Below are 20,855 nucleotides of genomic sequence, written 5' to 3' on the forward strand. Positions count from 1 at the left end.
AGAGACTCTGGTTTCCATCTTGTTGGCTCTCTCTCTCTCTCTCGCTCAACCACTTGCTTCAAACCAGCTGCTGGGATGTGAGCTGCCCTATGGAGAGGCCATGGGGCAAGGAGTGGGGGGAGGCTTGCAACCAGCATCCAGCAAGAAACCGAGGCCCTCAGTCCAGAACGCACCAGGGACTGCATCCTACCGGCGAGTGAGCTTAGCAGTGGACCTGGTCCCAGCGGAGCCTGGAGGTGACTCCAGTCCTTGGCACCAACGTGCCCATCGCCCACCGTTGGTTCTTCACACTCCCTTCATCTTACGACTGCTTTTCCCAACACACAATAGCTTTCCTGCGTGCATTCTACTTCCTCAGTGCAACACTCTCCCTTTCCTCCTCTCCCCCAACTTTCTCATTGTCTGCCAAGCTTCTATTTTCACCTCAAGAATTTCAAGTTTCACCTCAAGAATTACCCCTGATATGAAGCCTTCCTGGGCTCCTTCCTCCGTATTCCCTTGGCCCCTGGAGGAGTCATCCACGCAGCACTATGGTAGTGACCCAGACACATGACAAGGGCAGCACTGTGTGAGAGGGGGAGCGTGCAGTGGGGGTTCCTGACCACGGTCAAACCCAGAGAAGAGAACTAATTCCTGGTGGGCCCATGGGGGATGGAGAGCAGCTCAGCCTGTTCAAATAAAGACAAAGTCCAGATGAGACCAGCAGGATCTGGATGGTGGATCCAGCCCCTCCTGGCTAAGGGTTTTCCCCAATACTCCAATGAGGAGGGTTTGCTAATTAAGAGCTGAAGCACCTGATGTTATTCTCGAGCATCTCCATTTAGTCAACCTCACTTCCTACTGTTGATTTTAGAAGTCTCTATGTGCAAAGAATTCCAATGGATATTATTAATTCAGTCAGGCAGCCATTCAGTAAATATTTATTGAGTGCCTACTCTGTGCATTGGGAATACAGGGGTGGATAAGATAAACAACATTCCTGCTCTCCTGGAGTTTGGGTTCTAGCAAGGGAGACCATTAAACAAGTAACTATATAAATAGATACAGTTCCTACAGAGTGTGATAATTGCTATGAAAGAAATGAATAGTGTTGCCCACTGCAGAGTAAGTGAAGAAGGCCTCTCAGAAACAGTGGTCAATGAGGCACCTCTGGGGAGTGCATCTGAGTGGAGATCTGGATAGCAGTGACGTAGCCATGCCCATAGTTGAGGAAGAGCATGTGGGGCATAGGGAATAGTGAGTGCAAAGACAGACACCGAGGAGGGGGTTTGTAGACCTCATTCTTAAGCTCAAGTGCATGGAGACCAACTTCCAGGCACCTGTTTTGCAATGGAACTATACAGGGCCGATTGTTATTTTGTATACCAGCAACAGGTGGTATAGCAATAAACAAAAGATGTCTTTTTTGTCCTCTTGCAAAAAGTGTCATTGTGAAACTTACTAAAGGCCCATATTTTGCATGTTAATAGATTAAAGAGCCAACAGAGGTGTCAGATATCATCTAATCTAACTTCTCATTTCAGGTGAGAAAACTGAGCCCCAACAAGGTGAAATGGAAGTCCTGTGGTCCAAGGCTTGCCAGTGGCAGGGCTGAGATTGGAACTCCAAATGTGAAATTATGTACACTCTTTCCTTAACAGGTTAAGGCAGTTACTCAAATTATTTGTATTTCTTTTGAAAATTATAAACCTGATCTTCCTCCTCTTAAATTTCTCCCTCTTTAGTTTTCCTTCTAGCTTGAAGCTCTATAACAACAAATCCAGTTGTTAAAAAGGAAACCAACTTTGATTAAGGGTTGCTCACACTCTTCTTACTTGAATGTGAAAGCAGGGACTGTAACATCCTTTGGCTACCAGAGGGAACTGAAAACACCTATTCAGAGTAAATAGTCTTCTTTCTGTACACAAGTTCTCACCGAGTAGCCTGAGAATCTTCTCAGCTGAATATGGCTGAGTTTGACACAGAAAGCAGAGGCAGGACTTTGGCTCACACACCTGTTGCCCGCACCTGCTCACGTGATTGGCCCACAGCAGCTGAGTGAAATTACTTCATCTCTATTGAACTCAGCCACAGAGGGCCAGGTAGCTGCCAGAGCCGGATTTTCAAAGCTGACAAATGCCTGCAAAGGACCACCACGCAGCATTTATAACAATTAAGGTGGGGATATGAGGCCCGGCCAAAAAGAGTAGGATTCGCTCGGAGGAGATGTGACCAGAGCTTACAGGTATAAGAGGGGCGTGGGGGGATGGGTTAGCCTGGTGATGGGTATTAAAGAGGGCACGTTCTGCATGGAGCATTGGGTGTTATACACAAACAATGAATCATGGAACACTACATCAAAAACTGATGATGTAATGTATGGTGACTAACATAACATAAAAAAAAGAATGTAGGTCAGGTGGTCTGAGGTCATTTACCAATTCCGATAATATTATAATGAGAAGGTACACCTGAAAGAATGGGTCGGATGGGAGTGAGGTAGCCATGCCCACAGCTGAGGGAAGAGCATGTGGGGCACAGGGAACAGTGCCCAAAATGCTCCTCCTGGAAGAAGATTCTTAGCAGGAGCGAAAGGAAATGCTATTTACATGGCGTGAGAGGGTCACTAAGGGTGAGAAATGTGTGAAACCACAGACCCCTCCGATGACTTCAGGTCCCAAACTGGTTTCAGTAAGTTCAAATTTGTGCATGGGATACTGAGGGTAGACTAGCAATCCCTTAGTGTCTCTGGGTAAGAGACTCTGGGCCAGGAGCAGCTTATAAGGTCTTAAACTTTGGGGCTTCTGTCCTTTACCACCAGGACCCTGGCTGCTCTTCGGTGCGGATAGTGAAACAAACAGAAAAGGGGAGCATATACAGAAAGTGCAGCATTTCTTCTCACACGCCAAATATCCGTATCCAAAGGTATTTTAAAAAGGTGTGCGTGTGAAGACGCCAGTCTTCTCCAAACAGGATGACGTAGGCAAGTTTCCTAATTTCTCTGAGCCTCCGTTTTCCCATCTGCCAAACAAAGCAAACTTCACATTTAGGACAATTTCACGGCCCTTAAAGATCCCCACCGGGAGGGGCGCCTGGGGCTCAGCCGGGTAAGCGTCTGATTTCGGCTGAGGTCATGATCTTGGGGTGCTGGGATCGAACCCGACCTCAGTATCCCCGCTCAGCGGGGAGTCTGCTTCTTCCTCTCCCTCTGCTCCTCCCCCATGCACGCTCGCTCTCTCTCTCTCAAATAAATAAATAAAATATTAAAAAAAAAAAAAGCGGCTGGCTGACGGCAGGGAGGTGGATAAACAAGTCGGGCCCCAGCAAGTTGTCCCGCCCCCTCCGCTCCCCGGACTCCGATTGGCCCCCGGAGGGGGCGTGACCAGCCTGCGCCGCGGTGGGCGGGGCCGGGAGCGCAGGGCTAACCCTCGACCCTGTCGGTTGCGGGGCCGCAGACTCTCTGGAGTCACGGTCATGGCCCGCCGAGCCCGCGGGTCCGCGCGCGCGCTGCTCGCCGCCCTGCTGGCGCCCGCGCTGGTGGCGCTGCTCGTGGCGCCGGCGCGGGGCCGGGGCGGCCGGGATCACCGGGACTGGGCCGCCGCCGAGCTGCTGCCACCGCTGCCGCCCCGCGAGGACGCGGCGCGCGTGGCCCGCTTCGTGACGCACGTCTGCGACTGGGGCGCACTGGCCACCCTGTCCACGGACCCGGCGGTGCGCGGCTGGGCCTTCGCCGACGTCCTGTCGCTCAGCGACGGGCCCCCGGGCGCGGGCAGCGGCGTTCCCTACTTCTACCTGAGCCCGCTGCAGCAGTCGGTGGGCAACCTGCAGGTGAGCCGGAGGCCGCAGGGCCAGCCTTCCGACTGTCGCCGAAATTCTGCCGGGGAAGGAGGGCGGGGCAGCTCGAGGGAAGAATTTGCGCGCGGCCCTGAGCCCTGCCTCGTACCTCCCGCGCCTGCTTTGCAGCATTCCAACTGTTGGGCAACTAAAGGCGGGAATTGCCCGCCCGCCCGCCGCTGGGGTGAATTCTTTGGCAGCACCTGCCGAGGGGACTTCGCACCCTTGAGTCGTCCTGGGGCACCGTGGCGCTATTAAAAGTCTTACAGGGCGTACCCTTCCTTCTGAATTAAGAATTTTCTTTTCAGCAGCAAGAAGCTAATACACTACATCGTGAGTGTTTAAGGCAGCCTTGAGGCCCCCGGTGCACATTACCTTCCCTGGTTAGGAGCAGAACTGATGTGAGGTCTATGTGGTCACCCTTTGCCCGGCTTTTGTGGCGGGGCCAGGCTTAGAACCCTCTGGTGGATCCGTGCTGTCCCAAGGGGTGTCACAACTCTACAGCGTGAGGGGGCTAGAGCCATACAGAGTCCGGGAATGGGCTGCGGATGAAGAACTTGAAGCTTAGACAGGTTGAGTGACTTGCCCAAAGCCAGTAGCCCAACTGTGCCAGGTCTACCTTCAAAATACAGGTCACAGAATGGTGGCACATGACCTGAATATGTCCCACAGACCAGTTTTCTTTGGTCCACACAGAGTTCTGTTTGGTTTTATAATAAATTTGAATTACAGTAGTCGCCGCCCCCCCCCCCCCCCCCCGCCCTCCCGTCCATCCGTGGTTTCACTTTGTGGTTTCATCTACCTGAAGTCAACTGTATTTAAGAAGCACAGGATTCTCCTTCTGAGATATTGTCAGATAATTGTAGCCTAGCTCCAGGTCACAAAGCCTACCCCCTTCACCTAGTTCCCTAGGCATTTGATCATCTCTCAGCATTATCATTAGATGAGTGAGTACAGGACAATAAGATATTTTGAGAGAGAGTGAGCATATTCGCCTTTTATTACAGTATATTGTTATAATTGTCCTATTTTATTACTAGTTATTGTTGCCAATCTCTTACTATGATGGATTTATAAATTAAACGTTATCACAGGTGTGTGTGTATAGGAAAAGCATAGTCTATATAAGGTTTCAGCCATCTACAGAGGGTCTTGGATTATATTCCTTGTGAGTGGGGAGGGAGGGGCTAGGGTAGTTACCAACATTCGAAAATTGAGATTTCAATTACAAATCTAAGGTGTTTTTTTTTTTTTTAGATTTTATTTATTTGACAGAGACACAGTGAGAGAGGGAACACAAGCAGGGGGAGTGGGAGAGGGAGAAGCAGGCTTCCCGCCGAGTAGGGAGCCCAGTGCAGGGCTCGATCCCAGGACACGGATCGTGACCTGAGCCGAAGGCAGACACTTAATGACTGAGCCATCCAGGAGCCCCACAAATCTAAGTTTTTAGTTTCTTGGAAGATCTGTGCCCCTGGGGACCTGAATTCTGTGAATAAAAAACAGAAACTGCTGCTCTTTTTAAGATACACACACCTCCATTCACCCCTTCCTTATTCCCAGGCCACCCCACTCTCAGGCATTTGCCCAAAGCAAGCTCATTCCACTCAGTCAGCGATGCTCAACCCTGGCTACAAACACAGTCATCTGGGAAGACTTTTAAAAATACGGTACCTGGGTATTTTATTAAAAACACATTTTATTTAAAAAAAAAAAAAACAACACACAACTCCCCAATCCCTCCCTGATGCTTCTAAAGAGGGAGGGGGATTGAGAACCAGTGCTATCCGTAATTATATTTAAAGTCTCGCTGATATGGTCATCTGCTTTGTAGGAAGGAGGAAAACTAAGACTCAGAGGGGACTCCCCTGTGCCCAGCCACTAAAGGCTGCCAGGGAGAACTCCAGCCCAGGTCTTTGACCTGTCTAGAGAGACGGTGTAAGGAACCTCTCCTGGATTTCAGGTTTCTGTGATGGCAGTGAAAAGGTGTGGCCATGTCAGAATTAGTCTGACTCTGATTCCGTCAGTTAACCAGTCAGGTTGGTTTCTACCTCCTCCTTCTGACCTCTGTCTTCCCCCTGTCACCCTACCCGCCAGATTTACATGAACAAAATACCACACAGCATTGCCCTCTGCCCAGAAACCTTTAACAGCATCTGGCTGCTTAGAGCTGCGTAAGATTCACTTGGGATGTTTGTTAAAAGTACAAATAGCAGGGCTGGGAACGGAGCCCAGAAACCAGCATTTTAACAAGTTCTCCATGCAGGTGGTTCTTGGAAAGCACAGATTCTAGCCTGCAGAGCACAATCTTGACTCCTTAGCTTGGAGTTGGGCCACCCTCACTCCCCCACCCCCACCACCTCTCCCACATCCCCCCCACACACCCCAAAACCTCTCTTTCAAGCAGATTGGGTTTCTCATAACTCATAATCATGTGCCACATCTCCCCAGTTCTGTTTTTGAAATTCCCGTTACCTTTAGTACATCATCCCACTTCTGTCCTGATTTTGAATATTTTATAAGGCTCTCTATAGTGTCCATATTACTCCAGGCTATGTTGACATCTCCGTATACTAAACTTCAAATACACTTCACTGTACCATCCACTTGACGATTAGTTATATACTGTCTTCTGATCTCTTCTGGGTCATCTTGCATTTATTTAAGTTTTGTTTATGTCTGACTTTTCAACCAGATTATAAAGTCACAGAGAAAGGCGAACCCCCCCCCCCTTTTCTCGTCTCCTCTGGCCTCTTGCCTAAGAGTGTACAGACAGTGAATGGCTAAATGATTTCAAGGAGCTCTCTTTATACTCATTGTTTTGATAGGTCACCATGAGATGGCAGAATTTCCCCCACAAGCCACTTGGAGTTTAAAGCACTAAATGCAACGTTTGAATTTTGCTGTGATCTCTCAACAGTGCCTTTCATGAAGCTGATTTCTGAATAAGAAGGAAGAATTTTGCTTACTTTACTTTACATGCTGACACTTCTCTTATTGCTAAAACAGGAATGAACAACTTCTCCAATTTTGAAATCACAAGACAATTTCTGCTAGCATAAGATAACCAAAAAACATGATTCAGCAACTTTCTTGCTTAAATTGTACGATTAGCTAGGTGAACAACTGTGTATTTTTACGCACTAGTTTCATATTAGAGTCTAAGCCCTTAGATCTTTCAGTGAAGGCTCTAGACCAGCCTTGTATTTGGGCAATACTGTAATAGTCATTTTTCTGGTGAATATGAAACAGATTAAGAGTTTAAGAAAAAAGAGTGAATCAGTTAATCTTAACTATGGAACCTTAGCCCCTGCTTTTTCGGAGGAAAGGTCAAGATCAAACTCTACCCAACTAGTAATTTTCTCAAGTGGTAGGTGGTATTTTACAATTCATTGTTTCCTGGAAGAACGCTCAGCTCTAGGGACAGTGTGTATGTGATTTATGAGGTTTATTACCTCTCCAGAGACAGTATCTCACGTGTGGGGATCTTTATTTTCTCTGTACAGGAGAATCCACATGCTACGCTGACCATGTCTTTGGCACAGACTAACTTCTGCAGGAAGCAGGGATTTGATCCCCAAAGTCCCCTCTGTGCTCACATAATACTGTCAGGAACTGTTACCAAGGTGAGTAGTTAACAAGAACAGAGACGGGCTTTAGAAGAGCATCATCTATTAACAATGAAAGAAAAGACAACTTTTTTTTTTTTTAAGATTTTATTTATTTATTTGGGAGAGAGAGAGCACAAGCAGGGGGAGCGACAGGCAGAGGGAGAGGGAGAAGCAGGCTCCCCTCTGAGCAGAGAGCCTGCTGCGGGACTCGATCCCAGGACCCTGAGATTATGGCCTGAGCCGAAGGCAGACGCTTAACTGACTGAGCCACCCAGGCGCCCCAAGAAGAGATACCTTAAGAATAAAATGAAAATGATTTATGATTGAGATACAGAGTGAGAATATATTCTAATCTGTACTTTCATGAAAACTAAAGGCTTAAATCGGTTGACTTCGTATAGGTGTTTGATAAGATATTTATGCCGAAAATGAATGAGTTTTTGAAGCTGAACAGATGTAACAGCTGCTCAGCTCCTCTGTAAGGAACATCTGTTCAACCAAAGCCCTCTGCCGTTGGCCGTGTTGTGCACTGCACAGTGTTTCCCCTGTGTGGGCTCCTTGTCTCCATATTTTAACAATGGCTTAGGGCCGAGAGCAGACCACGGAAGCTGAAAGAGGGGTGCCAGATGTGAATTTAGACAGTGGGGTGAACGCTGCAAGGCAGAGGGCAAGGTGTCCGAGCACTGATCTGATGGCCTTGCCAGCAGATGTGCTTCTTGACCCTGTCGATCATGATTACCTCAGACAAGTTTGATTAATGGTCTGGAAGTTCTGTGTGGACGCATCTCTGTGGCTGCATTTCACGAGCAGGAGAAGGGGGGAGGGGCGGCAAATGCTCTTGAGTTCCACTGTGCTTCTTCCCGAGACCTTTATCCTCTGGGGATTTGCATCTCCATGTTGAACACATGCTTGTTACGGGATACGTGTGCCGATGTGACACGGCATGAGCATCCTAGCATGTTATCATGGGTCCTGTGCCGGCTACTCTGATAGCTCGGAATGACTGTCGGGCAATGGAAGTCGATATATGTGTACCACCAGCATCTGAATTCTCGGGTGTTTTCCGCTTTTCTGCATGCTTCCGTCGTTTCCTCTTGATTCCTTAAGTTTAAGATCAGTAACTAAATAGACCCTTCAGGATTTGTAGAATGCTAGAACCCCACATCCTTAGCAGGTGAGAACACAGGGTGTGGTTGCTAGGAGTCGTTTACGTCACATATGCCCTTCAGGTGAACCAAACGGAAATGGGTTTTGCCAAGCATTCCCTGTTTGTCCGGCATCCTGAGATGAAAACCTGGCCGTCCAGCCATAATTGGTTCTTTGCCAAGTTGAACATAACCAACATCTGGGTCCTGGACTACTTTGGTGGACCAAAAATAGTGACACCTGAAGAATATTATAATGTCACATTTCAGTAAGTATTTACACATCTTTCTTCTTTCTAATACTGCAACTTTGATTAGCAGTCCTCGATCTTTTAAAGCAAGGGAGGGTCTTAACCATTTCATGTACCATGAACCGACCCTTTTAGCAAGCTGGTAAAGCCTATGACTTCCCCTCAGAATAATATTTTAGGTGTATAAAATACATATGAAATACAACGGAAACAACTCTATTGAAATACATTTATAAAAAATATTTTTTAAATGTGTGGTGTAATAATATGTTGACTTTTTAATGAACACATTATAAGATTTAATAGTGAGTCTGTAACATTACTGTACTTTCTGAGTAGTGAGCACTGAACATTTTGTGGCATTTGTGACAACTCTAACGTGATGTGAGTATCTGTGATTTCTTTATTTCTGTTGGTGACAGTCACAGATATGCTATCACCACTCGGGTTTGTTGCCTACATGCATCATTGAAGGAAATGATACATTTTAGTTAGAGCTTAATGAAAATGAAAACGTCTATTTTCCATCCAAGTTCACAAGCCCCCAAGCTCTGTCTACAGGCTTGAACTAAGGCGATGCTCTGGGGCCCTGGCTGACCCTTGATGGCCTTTTCCCATGAGAATGAGACTTGGGTACTTCTGGACTGTGAATGGTCCACATCTGAGTCTGTGTGCGCGGCCCCGTGCCCATCAGCCCCAGTGCTGTGAGTGCTGGGGGGCCGTGTGGGGCACCCACCAGCAAGTGGACACTTGGGGCGGGGGGAGGTTGACAGCCGAGGGCACCCAGGAGAGAACGAAGAAGAAAATAGCCTGAAGATGGGAAAAGGACAGGAAAGAAGGGTGTGATCAGATCCTTTGACATTAGGTCAGGGTTCCAATGAAGGAACACAGAAGTCTGGGCTTTTCCCTGGGGACAAGGTCGGTGGCCTAGCTGCCGTCCTCCAGGCCACCTCCAGTGGGAGGTGAGCGTTTGCTGCTGGCTCGGCGCCGTGCTGACTGCCTTACACACTGAATTCTCCCTGCAAGACGCTAGGGCATGTTTCTCTTCGGCTGTAAGATGGAGAGCCGATGCCAACGCACAGAAAAGGAAGAAACTTGCCTGAAGTCTGAAGCCAGTACGTGTTGGTGCTGGGATCGAGACGTCGGCATTCTAGCTCTGGGTCGGTCTAGAGTCTCCCCCCTCTAGCAAGGTGGGGACCTTGCTTCTAACCATGATGATAGCCTGTTTCTCGGGTGACCTGTCCGCTAGCTGGCCGGGCTCCTAAACCTGGGTCAGTCACGTGAGGCACTTGTACTTGTGACGACTGATGGCGCTTTGCAGAGATCCGGGTGGTGAGGCTAAGTTAGGCCTGTAGACTGTAGCTCACTTGGGGGCTTATATTCTCAGCCTTTCTTCATTCCACATAGTTCCACACTGAACTCTTGACGTCCCATCACCATTGTCAAGTTCTTCACAGCAAAGCTCAGGTCTTATTTATTTATTTATTTGTCTGTTTAATCCCAAACAGGGCCTAGGACAGTGCATGGCTCAGAGCAGGTGCTTAGTAAATACTGGCTATTTGTCAGGCTGATAACTTGAGACAAAGGTTCTCAGCTTCTTTGTTTGAATGAGGAACCCAGCAGTCGTGGCGTTTCTTTTGCTTCTGAGCACACAGCAGAAGAGGCTCAGGCCAGTGATTCTCTCCTGGACTGACAAAGCCACCTTCCTTTATAGGAATACGGAGCCAACAGTTACAACATTATGACCTGGCAATGAATTATCCAGGAGGATGGCCCGCGATACAAGGTTAAAGTTCACTTTTACAGGATGTGACAATCTCTGAAATACAGTTATTTTTGTATAAATAACATGCCCAAGGGCAATGCTTGCTTTAATAACAAAAATGTGCTTGCCTATAAGTCTCCATGTTGAATAAGTGAGTAAAATAGATAAATTTGAGGTTCCCATTTTATTATGCAGACTTGTGAGCCTTTTCCTGCAGCTCAGAGATAAGAGGGAGCATTTCCCTGTCCTTTTGAGAGGAGGACAAAAGTCTAGACCAGGGTGTGACCCCTTCTGAGGCAGCACACCAGAATCCTAGGGAGAGGCAGTCTTTTTTTTTTAAAGATTTTATTTATTTATTTGACAGAGAGAGACACAGAGAGAGCAGGAACACAAGCAGGGGGAGTGGGAGAGGGAGAAGCAGGGAGCCCGATGCAGGGCTCGATCCCAGGACCCTGGGATTATGACCCGAGCCGAAGGCAGATGCTTGACGACTGAGCCACCCAGGCGCCCCGGAGAGGCAATCTTAAAGCTGACCTTTCAGAACTCATCTGACTATTGTCCGTTTCAGACAAGTTGCACTGGTCATCAGCTCTGCGTCCCAGAGGCCTCTACCAGAGCGTGTGGGCATCATACTCACAGGGGAGGGGTGCTGGCTAAAATGAAGTCTCCAAGGCCGGACCCTAAACCTGTTGCTACCAGAATTCAGGAATGTGCACAAACTCAGGCAATTCTTCAGTATACTCTGAAGTGGCTGAAATTCACTCAGAATCCTAAACTTCTGGATCAGGAGCTGCTTGAATCATTCCCTAGAATGATGACCTTGTAAGATTTGTCAACTCTGTTTAATGAAATAATTCTTCTTCCTCTCTCTTCCCCTCTCTAGGTGAAGCAGAATATGGCATCTTTAACACCACCCTGGAGGCTGCTTAGGTTGGCTCATGCAGACCCGAAGGGCTTAATATCTCTCTGTAGAATATTTCCCAGATCGGCTTGTTGGCTTTGCTTGCTTGCTTGTTTACAAAATAGAGTCGCACTATTCCTGGATTTCTTGGAAGATTTGGTTGCTAGAATTTTTTTTTTTTTCCTCCAAATTTGAAGCCATTTTCATAGAGGGATATCTTTCATTATGATCAAGGAAGTTTTGCTCCATCCGTTCCAAATAGTTTTCCAATGGTGCTCCTTGAAGAGGAGCCAGATTTAGATGTAAGAACATGGGTCCTTACCTCCTGGAAGCCACCGTGCTGGGGGAGGGCCTCGGTCCCCCCCGCGCCTGTGCCCAAGCTGCCCGAGCCTGGCGGCGGGGCTGGCCCATGTGCCCGCGCACCTGCACATGCGTGGTTGTGCCAGACCGTGGTGAGATGCTCATGGCACGTCCTCCTCGTGGTCCATTCCTGCCTGACGGTCCCAGGGAGTTGTTGATCCAACGTAGGGCAAAACTATTTCTTATAAAGAACTTTTTTTTTTTTCACTTTTCAAATCTAAAGTGATGATTACCTGGAACAGAAGAAGTTCATAAACCTTTCCTGAATTTGATTTCCCCGTCAAAGTGGACAGAACGCTGTATAATCTGTGTCCTGCACTCAAAACACACCGACATACATGTACACATTATTTTATTTTATGTTTTGCCTCCAAATGGGCTTGCAAAACAAAAAAGGATGCAGGGAATTTTGTGTAAGTCGTTTCTGGTGTTCTTTCGTAAGTAAAGTTTACCGGACATAGACCAGCATAAGCCCGGCCCCAAACCCGCTGCCCCCAGCCGTCTCTGTAGCTTTCTAAATAATGCTGCTCTCAGCAGTGGCCTCAGCTACTCTAAGTCTTTAAATGGCTCCCGTGCTGTTACTACCTAATTCAGGTCATGAGGGAGAAGGTAACATTTAAAAAAAATCACATTTCTTCGGAAAAGAAGAAAAGTTTGGTTTTATTATCTATATACATGATTTCAGAAGATGGTGGAAGATCCCTCGTGAAGAGGGGTGTCAGGAACCAAGCTGCCGAATCCTTAAATGGCTAAGAAAGGAAGATGAATACGAGTTGTTATGTTTTAAAATTACAAAATTAACTTACCTAAAATCCAGCAAACAGCTGCTGTCTAAGAAACACGATTTATATTGAATTTGGTAAAATAGGTTTTTCACTCAAAATAATTAAAAGCATTATTTTCATGAAATGTGTTGGATTTCTTTTTTTTTTTTTAAGATTTATTTATTTATTTGAGAGAGAGAGAATGAGAGAGAGAGAGTACATGAGAGGGGGGAGGGTTAGAGGGAGAAGCAGGCTCCTCGCCAAGCAGGGACCCCGATGTGGGACTCGATCCAGGGACTCCAGGATCATGACCTGAGCCGAAGGCAGTCGCTCAACCAACTGAGCCACCCAGGCGCCCTGGATTTATTTTCTTAAACATAGATGTTAATATTTATTACACTTTCATTGCCCGCTGTCAAAACCCTTTTGCATTTTTATTTTAGCATGCTGTTAAATCAACCACTGGCTGGCTTCCTTTAGGGCCCCGGGTGCCGAGGTACCTTGTGAAAAAATGAGATTGAGGGTGTGTATCTGTTTTTCTCCCTTTACTCACTGATTGTGAGTTTTATCTTCATCATTTGATACCATATCAAAACATATCTATATTCAGGTAGGATCCAGTTATCATTTGGAAAGTCAGCTACTTTTTCGTAGCAGGTGCTGGGGATTTGTTCGCAGTTGAATGAGATTATGCCTCTGTTATGTTCTGACTGGCCACCAGAGAGCGCCGTAGACCACTTTTTATGGAGATGCTGGTGTCTCGTCCTCGGGGCTGCTCAAGTCCCTAAGAATGACACGGTGGGCCAGGTTAGCGGTAGATGGCCTTGATGAGATGACACTGGGTAAAGGCAGCCCAGGAGGGGCAAGAGGAAATCCAGAGGCCCGGTCTCATGCTGCTGCTGCTAGTCTTCCCCGGATTTACCGCTTCCTCCATGTCATTTCCTTCAGGGCCACTTGTACCCCACCTGTGGCAAAAGACCGACAGAGCCCTAGCCTTTCCCAGATGGGGGATGAGTGTCTGGCTTTGGCACAGAGAACAAGGCAGGCCCTGATCAAGAAAAAAGAATGAAAAATAGAAAGGGAGAGCCTGAAACTACTGAGCCCAGATGACTGTGTTGGCGGATATTTTATTGGCTTTGGGTCTGTGCTTAGCAGGTCAAGGCTGTTTGTCTTTACCAGGCCATTGCCAATAATTAGCGTTTTTATTCTGTCTTCTAGTTCAAGTTCAGATTCCTTGGAGGCATGGAGTGGGTGGAGAAAAATCCTTTGTGAAACGAGGCAGGGTTCAATGAAATCAATGCATAAATAACCGGACCTGAGGTTGTTAATGTCACATTTCCCTTCTTAGTGATATTCAGACTGAAGGTCACAAAGTAATGGAAGAGCAGAGCCTGCTTTCCTATCATGGGGCATGTTTTCAGTTTTAGTAATGAAAAAAATTAGCATTCTACTGTTGTGCAAAGCTGGTAGGTCCATATTTTTTAGAGGAATTCCAAACTGTCACGTCAGAGCCAAAAGCTCTAAAATATTCATCTGAGAAGACCATTATAGCTTAAGTCCTTTTGGAATCAAAGGAGGTATATAAGTCAACCAACAAAACTTTTATCTTTTTCTTAGTTTTTTCCTTAGTATTTATTGTAAGATATGTATCTGTATGGACAATTTTTTAAAGTTTAACAATCCATAATCTCACCAGTCAGGATGGCTGCTAATATTTTGATGTGTTGGCTTCCAATTTTTGCGTCCATGAAATTTTTCAGTCGAATCAAGATCAGGCTGTATATGGATCGTGTATCACACTTCTTTCACTTAATCGTAGGCTTGTTATGTTCCCAGAAACCACTCTTGAGGATGACTTAGACTGGCTGCAGAATATTTCATCAGATCCGTCTCCTCCGGCTCCGCAATAATGGTCTGTATTAGTGCTCAGTTGTTAGTGACAGGAAGCCCCGTCAAAGTAGTTTAAGCAAAAAGAGGAGTTCATTGATCTTAAAATATTCCTTTAGCGCTGTCTTCATCTCCTGGCTCCTTTTTCCACCGTGTTGGTTTTAATTGCAGCCAATTTAATCTTTAGAGCAAAGCGGGCCCATCTTTCCCGGCGAGAGGGCCATTCCGGAATAATCGCTGTGTCCGGGAACGGGCCGCCCTCATTGGCTGAGCTGGGTCATGTATCCTTCCCTGCGGCTGGGGGTTCAGCTCCGCGCCCCTCGGAACCACAGGAGCTGGGAGAACTCTGAAGCAGGGCTTCTGAAAGAAAAGGAAAAGTTAGGCTAACTAAAGGAACACGGGACAGACAAAAGCTAAGTGCTGTTTTCACTCTCTCCAGTTTTTGTACATTTAAGTGACTTCCAGTTCCTCCTTGCTCTAAGAGAAAGCTCTTTATGCATAGAGCATATTCCATATCTCTGGTTATTTCCTTCAATTCCCAGCAGTGGAGTTAGCGAGCCAAAAGCTGTCAGTACTTGTTCCGAATGGCTCCTAAGAGTTTATGTCAATTAGTCCTGCAAATAGCATAGGATAGTTCACACCCAGGGCACTGAATTTAACAGGTAAAAATAGAATTGTTTTATTTTAACTGACAACTCTTAGGTCACTGGTAACATTGGACATTTAAAAAACTCAAATAGTAGCTGCTTTTCTTTCCTTTGCTTCAAATATCAATTGGCTACCCATAGGTTGAGTTTTCTCAAAAATAAAAGTTATGATTGTCATAGGACTTAATTTTACAAAGTAAGCTCATACACCGTGATTTATCTCATCCTCGCAACAAGCCCAAGAGGTAGATGGGACACACATTATTTTCCTTCCTTCAGGGAAGGAATTGGGAGTCTCCAGATGGTTAGTGTGGGGGCGTTCATACTGTCACATGTCAGACTGGGTCCTTTAATCTAGCTCTAAGAATCCAGTGACCCCGGGCGCCTGGGTGGCTCAGTTGGTTAAGCAACTGCCTTCGGCTCAGGTCATGATCCTGGAGTCCCAGGATCGAGTCCCACATCGGGCTCCCTGCTCAGCAGGGAGTCTGCTTCTCCCTCTGACCCTCCCCCCTCTCATGTGCTCTCTCTCTCTCAAAAAAAAAAAAAAAAAAAAGAATCCAGTGACCCCCTCAGCCGCTGGGACATAGGGGTCCTTTGAAGAATTGTCTTGCCACTCGTATTAAAGGTGTGTGGTAGAGAAATGGCACAGTCGGTTAAGTGTTGGACTCTTGGTTTCAGCTCAGGTTGTGATCTCAGAGTCGTGACATTGACCTGTGTTGGATTCTGTGTTCAGCACAGAATCTGCTTGAGACTCTCTTTAACTCTCCCTTTACCCTTCCCCTCACCCCACATGCTCTCTCTCTGTTTCTCTCTCTCTCAAATAAATATATCTTTAAAAAAAAAAAGAAAAGAAAGAAGAAATGGCAAAGGTCACATGTAAGAAAAGTCCAGATCTCTTGGGGTAGGCAACGTCAAGCACAGGGTAGGGTATAAGCTCTGAAGCCAAAGGGCTATGTAAGCTCGGATCCCAGCTCAAGCACTTAGCCCAGTGGCCTTAGGCAAGTGCTCTGCTAGAGGTCCCCTCTGTAAGTCTGGTGATGGTAGGCTGGGTGGGGACCACTGGCATTAGTCAATCTCCGTCATGGTGTGGGAGAGCCTGGGGCCACGCATTACATGGATGAGCTGGTCACGCTGTGGAGGAGCAGAGAACTAGCCATTTTCTTGGTAATAACCCTGCAAGAAGGTCATACCTGTCATGCGTCAGTCACTGGTCTCCACTGGGCATTGGGGGAGACCCTCCCTTCCCCTGTGCTGGGTGTGTGCCATGTCCAAATGTAGGGGAGGTGGGAAGCTCTGGGGTCCTGTGGTGAAACCTGGTGAGAGGTCAGGCCCAGCAGGCTTGGAGCCAGAAGATCCCGGGGACCGCAGTTTGACCCGACAGTGGTTAGAGGTCCCTGTGGAGCTGCCTTGAACTGCCCAGGGAAGGTCGCCCAGAGCAGGAAAATCCTGTTCAGTCCTCCCATGCCAGCGCCAGACCCACTGCCCTGCTGGAGTTCCGGGCCCCTGTTTGTCTATTTTAACTACTTCACCTTTCTCCTAAGCTGGTGACTGTCTTACAGAACGTGAAAGTCTAGTGTAGGGACCCACCTGTCCCCGCCCGGCAGTCCCTAGAAGTGGGCTCCCTTCAGAGGGGGACACGGGCCTGGATTGGGGTGGGGGTGGGGAGTCCGGCCAGGGCCAGGAGGGGCTGAGAGGGGACTTCCAAGCCACCAGCAGCCTCCATCCCATGCAAGCTCAGTTGGTCCTTCCCCTTTGCAAATGATCAAAATGCAGTCTGCATGAAGTCAGAGCCACTCCAGTGCCATGAGATGGAGTAGAGCCCTGCAAACCGATGGTAAATTGTGAAGATCTCATTGGCTTTGTTGAATGATTCATGAATCAGGCAGCATCTCATCCAGCAAGAAGGGGGGAGCTCCCAGGACCTTTACAAAATGGGAAGCTTGTACAGGCCGAAGGGGGCAGAGACAAGAGACAAGGAAAGAGTGGATTACATCATCTTTCTCTGGGGGGAGAAAAGGGACTATGTGGCAGATTACCTCATTGGTGCTGACCAGAAAATTCCAGACTGACCAGTTGAGACTACGTTCCTGGAGAAGGTTGAAACTGTAATTAGGTTAGATATTAAGCCTTGGTCTGGTGATGTGGGTTTAGCACAAGTGACTCCATTTTGGGCCTGTGGTTTCTTTTAACACCCTCATATGGAAGCCTGGACACAAGGCAGTCACGGGCTGCTCCTAAAGTCAAAATGGTGCAGGGGGTAGATCACAGCAGGCGGGGCTAAAAGGGGAGGGACATGGGCGAGGTAGGAACAATTATCCGTAAATATAATTTCAAGCTAGAAGACAGCATGTGGGGGCCTTTTTTTTTTTTTTTTTTAGACAACAAGAAGAAAGTGCTTTGTTTTTTTAATGCTTCGATTATAAATACAAACAAAGACAATCACCTCTTATGTAACAAATATTTACGGAACTTCAAGTGTGTACAAGGTACTGTACTGGGTCTCGTGAGACTAGGCAGCCCTCAAGAGCTGCTTTTCTGATGGAGGAATCCACAATATTGCTGTTTATTTCTTAGGATGTTTTTCAGTCTCAAATCATACAAAAATCCACCTCGAAGTTCAGCCCCTTCATCTTACAGCTGAGGACACCAAGCCCTAGAGAGGTAAAGTAATTTGGTCAAGGCCAAACAGCAAGTTAAGGACAAAGCTGGGACCAGCTCCTCGGTTTGTGCCTTCCCATAGAGACAGTGCTCGGTGGCCCCACACTGAGGGGAAGACCATTTGGTAGAGTCAGAGGACGGGATAAGCCACAGTAGAGGTGAGGAACTTGTTGAGAATATCCACTGCTAGCACATAATCATCAACTGGGCTTTCAGATGCCCTGGTGTCTCACATCATTTGCCCATTGCAGATGATGATTTTGTGTTTGCTCAGATGTCCAGGAATGGACTTGATAGGTGTTCTGTGGCTAAACTAATCAACTCCACCAACCCGGGAACAGGAACCACCTGTGTGTAACGCACACGAGGCAGATGCATTGAGTTCTGACCTGGTGCTCAAGAACTTCGAAGATCAAAACGAGGAAACACAGGGGGCCCTGCTCTAAGGCAGGGGACCTCCCTCATTCTGGAGGACTTGTCCATACCACCCCACCATCAGCAACTCTCCTTCTCACTCCCTCTGGGCTCCTGTCATTCCTAGAAGGACTTTGCACACAGCATCTGCCCCCAAACATTTAACAATCCCTAGGAGTCCTTTCCCTAGGCAACGATGGGGATGGTCACCTCCCCTGAATGATTCTTCTATCTACCTTCTTTTCCAGGCACATAACATAGATCATTTTATTCATTCCTCCAACCATCTACTGTTGACCAGCCAGCTAGTCAGTGGATGGGCTGGAATTTGAACCTGGGGCTGGTGATTCTACAGCTCATGTTCTTCCACCTCTGGGGACTGGCACCCAGAAAACCCAAGCTGTAGACTTGATTCGGCCACTTACCGGCCTTGTGACCTTGAGCAAATGTCTTCATTTTGCTGAGTCTCAGTTTCCTTCACTATAAAATGGAAACGGTATACCAATATTGACTACCTTACTGAGTCATCGTGAAGATTAAATATGACATATATGTGAAAGTGACACATGAATGTAGGCATCCCCATGAAAGCAGAAAAAGTTCTGTTTGCAGTGGAAGCTCTTTGACTGTCAACAGCTATATGCAGCCAGTTAGAATTCATCTCCTCCTGTGATAGCACCTCTTCAATTTGACCCGTATCCCAGCTTGTTTCTGCCATCCCTTGCCACCTTTGAAGATCTTTTATATCCTCGTGTGGTCTTCTCATCATTTCTTTCTTTCTTGTGTGTTTGGACATTAGGCATGGTTTTCCTCCCTCATGTCTCATTAAAGAAACTAAATTTTGTGACTTAATTTTCTTCAGGATGAATGATTGTGGGGGGTGGGAAAGGGCCCATTAGGTAAAACCCAGGCAAAACTGCAAATTTGCAAGCATGTCTTCAGTGGCCATGAATTTTCAGCATCTGTGATAGTCAAGGCCATTTCAGTTGCAAGGTACAGAATCAAAGTCCTATAGCTCAAGAAAAAGTTACTGGCTTATGAAATGGAAAAGCCTGTGGGCAGGCCTTTAGGTATGGCATGATCCAGGTTATCAATGAATGCAATAAGTGTTCTGTTTTTACACATCTCTTGTTTTGCTCTCCTCTGGGTTGGCTTCATTCCCAGGCAAGCTTCCTCCATCTGATAAGAAAGATACCAGACATACCTAATCCTCACAGAGGAGAAGGAAGGAGCATCTTCTCTAATAGTTCTTCTTTGGGAGACAGCATCATGAGATGGCCCCCAGAATTTCCACACTTTGATGTACATGCCCTATAGAATCTCCTTGATTATGGGAAGGACCTGTAAATATGATGAAATATCACTCCGATTATGTTATGTTATCGTGGGTAGGACTGACCTAATCAGATAAACCCTTTAAAAGCAGAATTTTCTCCAGCTGGTTGCAGAAGTCAGAGATCTGCTCTGGTTGGCCTGGGAGAAGGCAAACATCCATGTTGTGAACTGTCTATGGGGCCACATTCAAGTAACTACAGGTGTTCTCTAGGATCTGAAAGCAGTCTTGGCCAATAGTTAGCAAGAAAATTAGGACCTCAGTTCTATATTTGTAAGGGAATAAATTTTTCCAACAACCACTGACCTTAGAACAGGTTCCTGAGTCTCAGATGAGAACTGCCACCCCAGCTAACCTATCTTGATTTCAACCTCCTAGGAATCGGAGCAGAGAATCTAGTCATGCTGTGCCTGGATTTCTGACTGACTTTACTGTGAGATAATAAATTTGTGCTGTGTTCAGTCACCAAGTTGTGCCAATCTGTTATGGAGCAATCATCCCTCCCCTGAGGTGGCACAGCTTAGGGCCCAGATCTCTTGGCCACTGTGATTTCTCCTGTGGGGGAAAGTGAGGGCACGTGAGTAAGCACTCAGCTTCCCCAGCTGTGTGGGATGCTGCTGCAGAGGCCCACTTCTCTCTCCTTCCATCCAGAGCACTGAATCATGAGATACACAACTGGGGGGGGCAGGAAGAGACTGGGAGAGTGGCAGAACAATTGGAAGGCATTAAAGGGAAGTGGATCCTGCTAACTGCATTGTGGACTCCATCAAGAAGCCCGCCATGACCACTGGGGATACCTTGCCTGTAGATCCCCCCAACTGGCTCCCAGGCACCACAGTGCTATGCGTGCTTCCCTACATACCTGGCTCCCTGTGTGAGCTCCTGATGGCAGCCATGAGGGCACGTGTTGGCAAGTGTCCAGTGAGCATGCACAGAAAGCCAACCTGAATCTGTGGACCAGGGAGAGACCAGAAACTTGGGCTTTAGCACCACCTTTGGGAAAGCAAAAGGGAGGTTGTCAGCCCTTGGCCCGGGGCGTTACAAGATTGAGAGAAGACATACAAGTTTCTGAATTCTGCCACAAGAGGGTGTGAGGAGTGAGGAACAGACACATCCATAGAAGGTTTGAGAAAGTCTCAGAATCCCTAGCAGGGCTGATGGAAGATACTTTACCCTATAGGCAGTTAATAAAGACTGGAGGAGGTCACTGCTACTTCAAATATGAAGACAGCAACACAAACTCCAAGGAATGTGAAAAACAATGAAACATGATGCCACCAAAGGATTACACTAATCTTCCAGTAACTGA

The 20,855-nt window shown here is 47.1% G+C and overlaps 1 protein-coding gene across 3 annotated transcripts; it reads left to right on the top strand.

Moving 5' to 3' along the window:
• The first annotated feature begins 3,407 nt into the window (after positions 1-3,407).
• Positions 3,408-12,752, top strand: CREG1 (cellular repressor of E1A stimulated genes 1). Of its 3 annotated transcripts, XM_021682667.2 has the most exons (4): positions 3,408-3,807; positions 7,317-7,436; positions 8,651-8,835; positions 11,466-12,752. In XM_021682667.2, the coding sequence occupies exons 1-4, from the start codon at positions 3,454-3,456 to the stop codon at positions 11,467-11,469; spliced, it is 663 nt and encodes a 220-aa protein (XP_021538342.1). In that variant the 5' UTR covers positions 3,408-3,453; the 3' UTR covers positions 11,470-12,752. The 3 variants fall into 3 exon arrangements, with proteins under 3 accessions (XP_021538342.1, XP_021538341.1, XP_021538343.1); XM_021682666.2 differs by lacking the exon at positions 8,651-8,835; XM_021682668.1 differs by lacking the exon at positions 11,466-12,752 and having other exon boundaries at positions 8,651-8,839.
• Positions 12,753-20,855: the final 8,103 nt, after the last annotated feature.

The sequence above is a fragment of the Neomonachus schauinslandi genome, chromosome 6 (assembly GCF_002201575.2).
Source record: "Neomonachus schauinslandi chromosome 6, ASM220157v2, whole genome shotgun sequence".
Lineage (NCBI taxonomy): Eukaryota > Metazoa > Chordata > Mammalia > Carnivora > Phocidae > Neomonachus > Neomonachus schauinslandi.

Coding starts and splice junctions, on each gene's coding strand:
- CREG1 (XM_021682666.2), top strand. CDS start 3,454: ATGGCCCGCCGAGCCCGCGGGTCCGCGCGCGCGCTGCTCGCCGCCCTG. Junction 3,808..7,316: donor AGTCGGTGGGCAACCTGCAG/GTGAGCCGGAGG, acceptor TTCTCTGTACAG/GAGAATCCACATGCTACGCT. Junction 7,437..11,465: donor TGTCAGGAACTGTTACCAAG/GTGAGTAGTTAA, acceptor TCCCCTCTCTAG/GTGAAGCAGAATATGGCATC.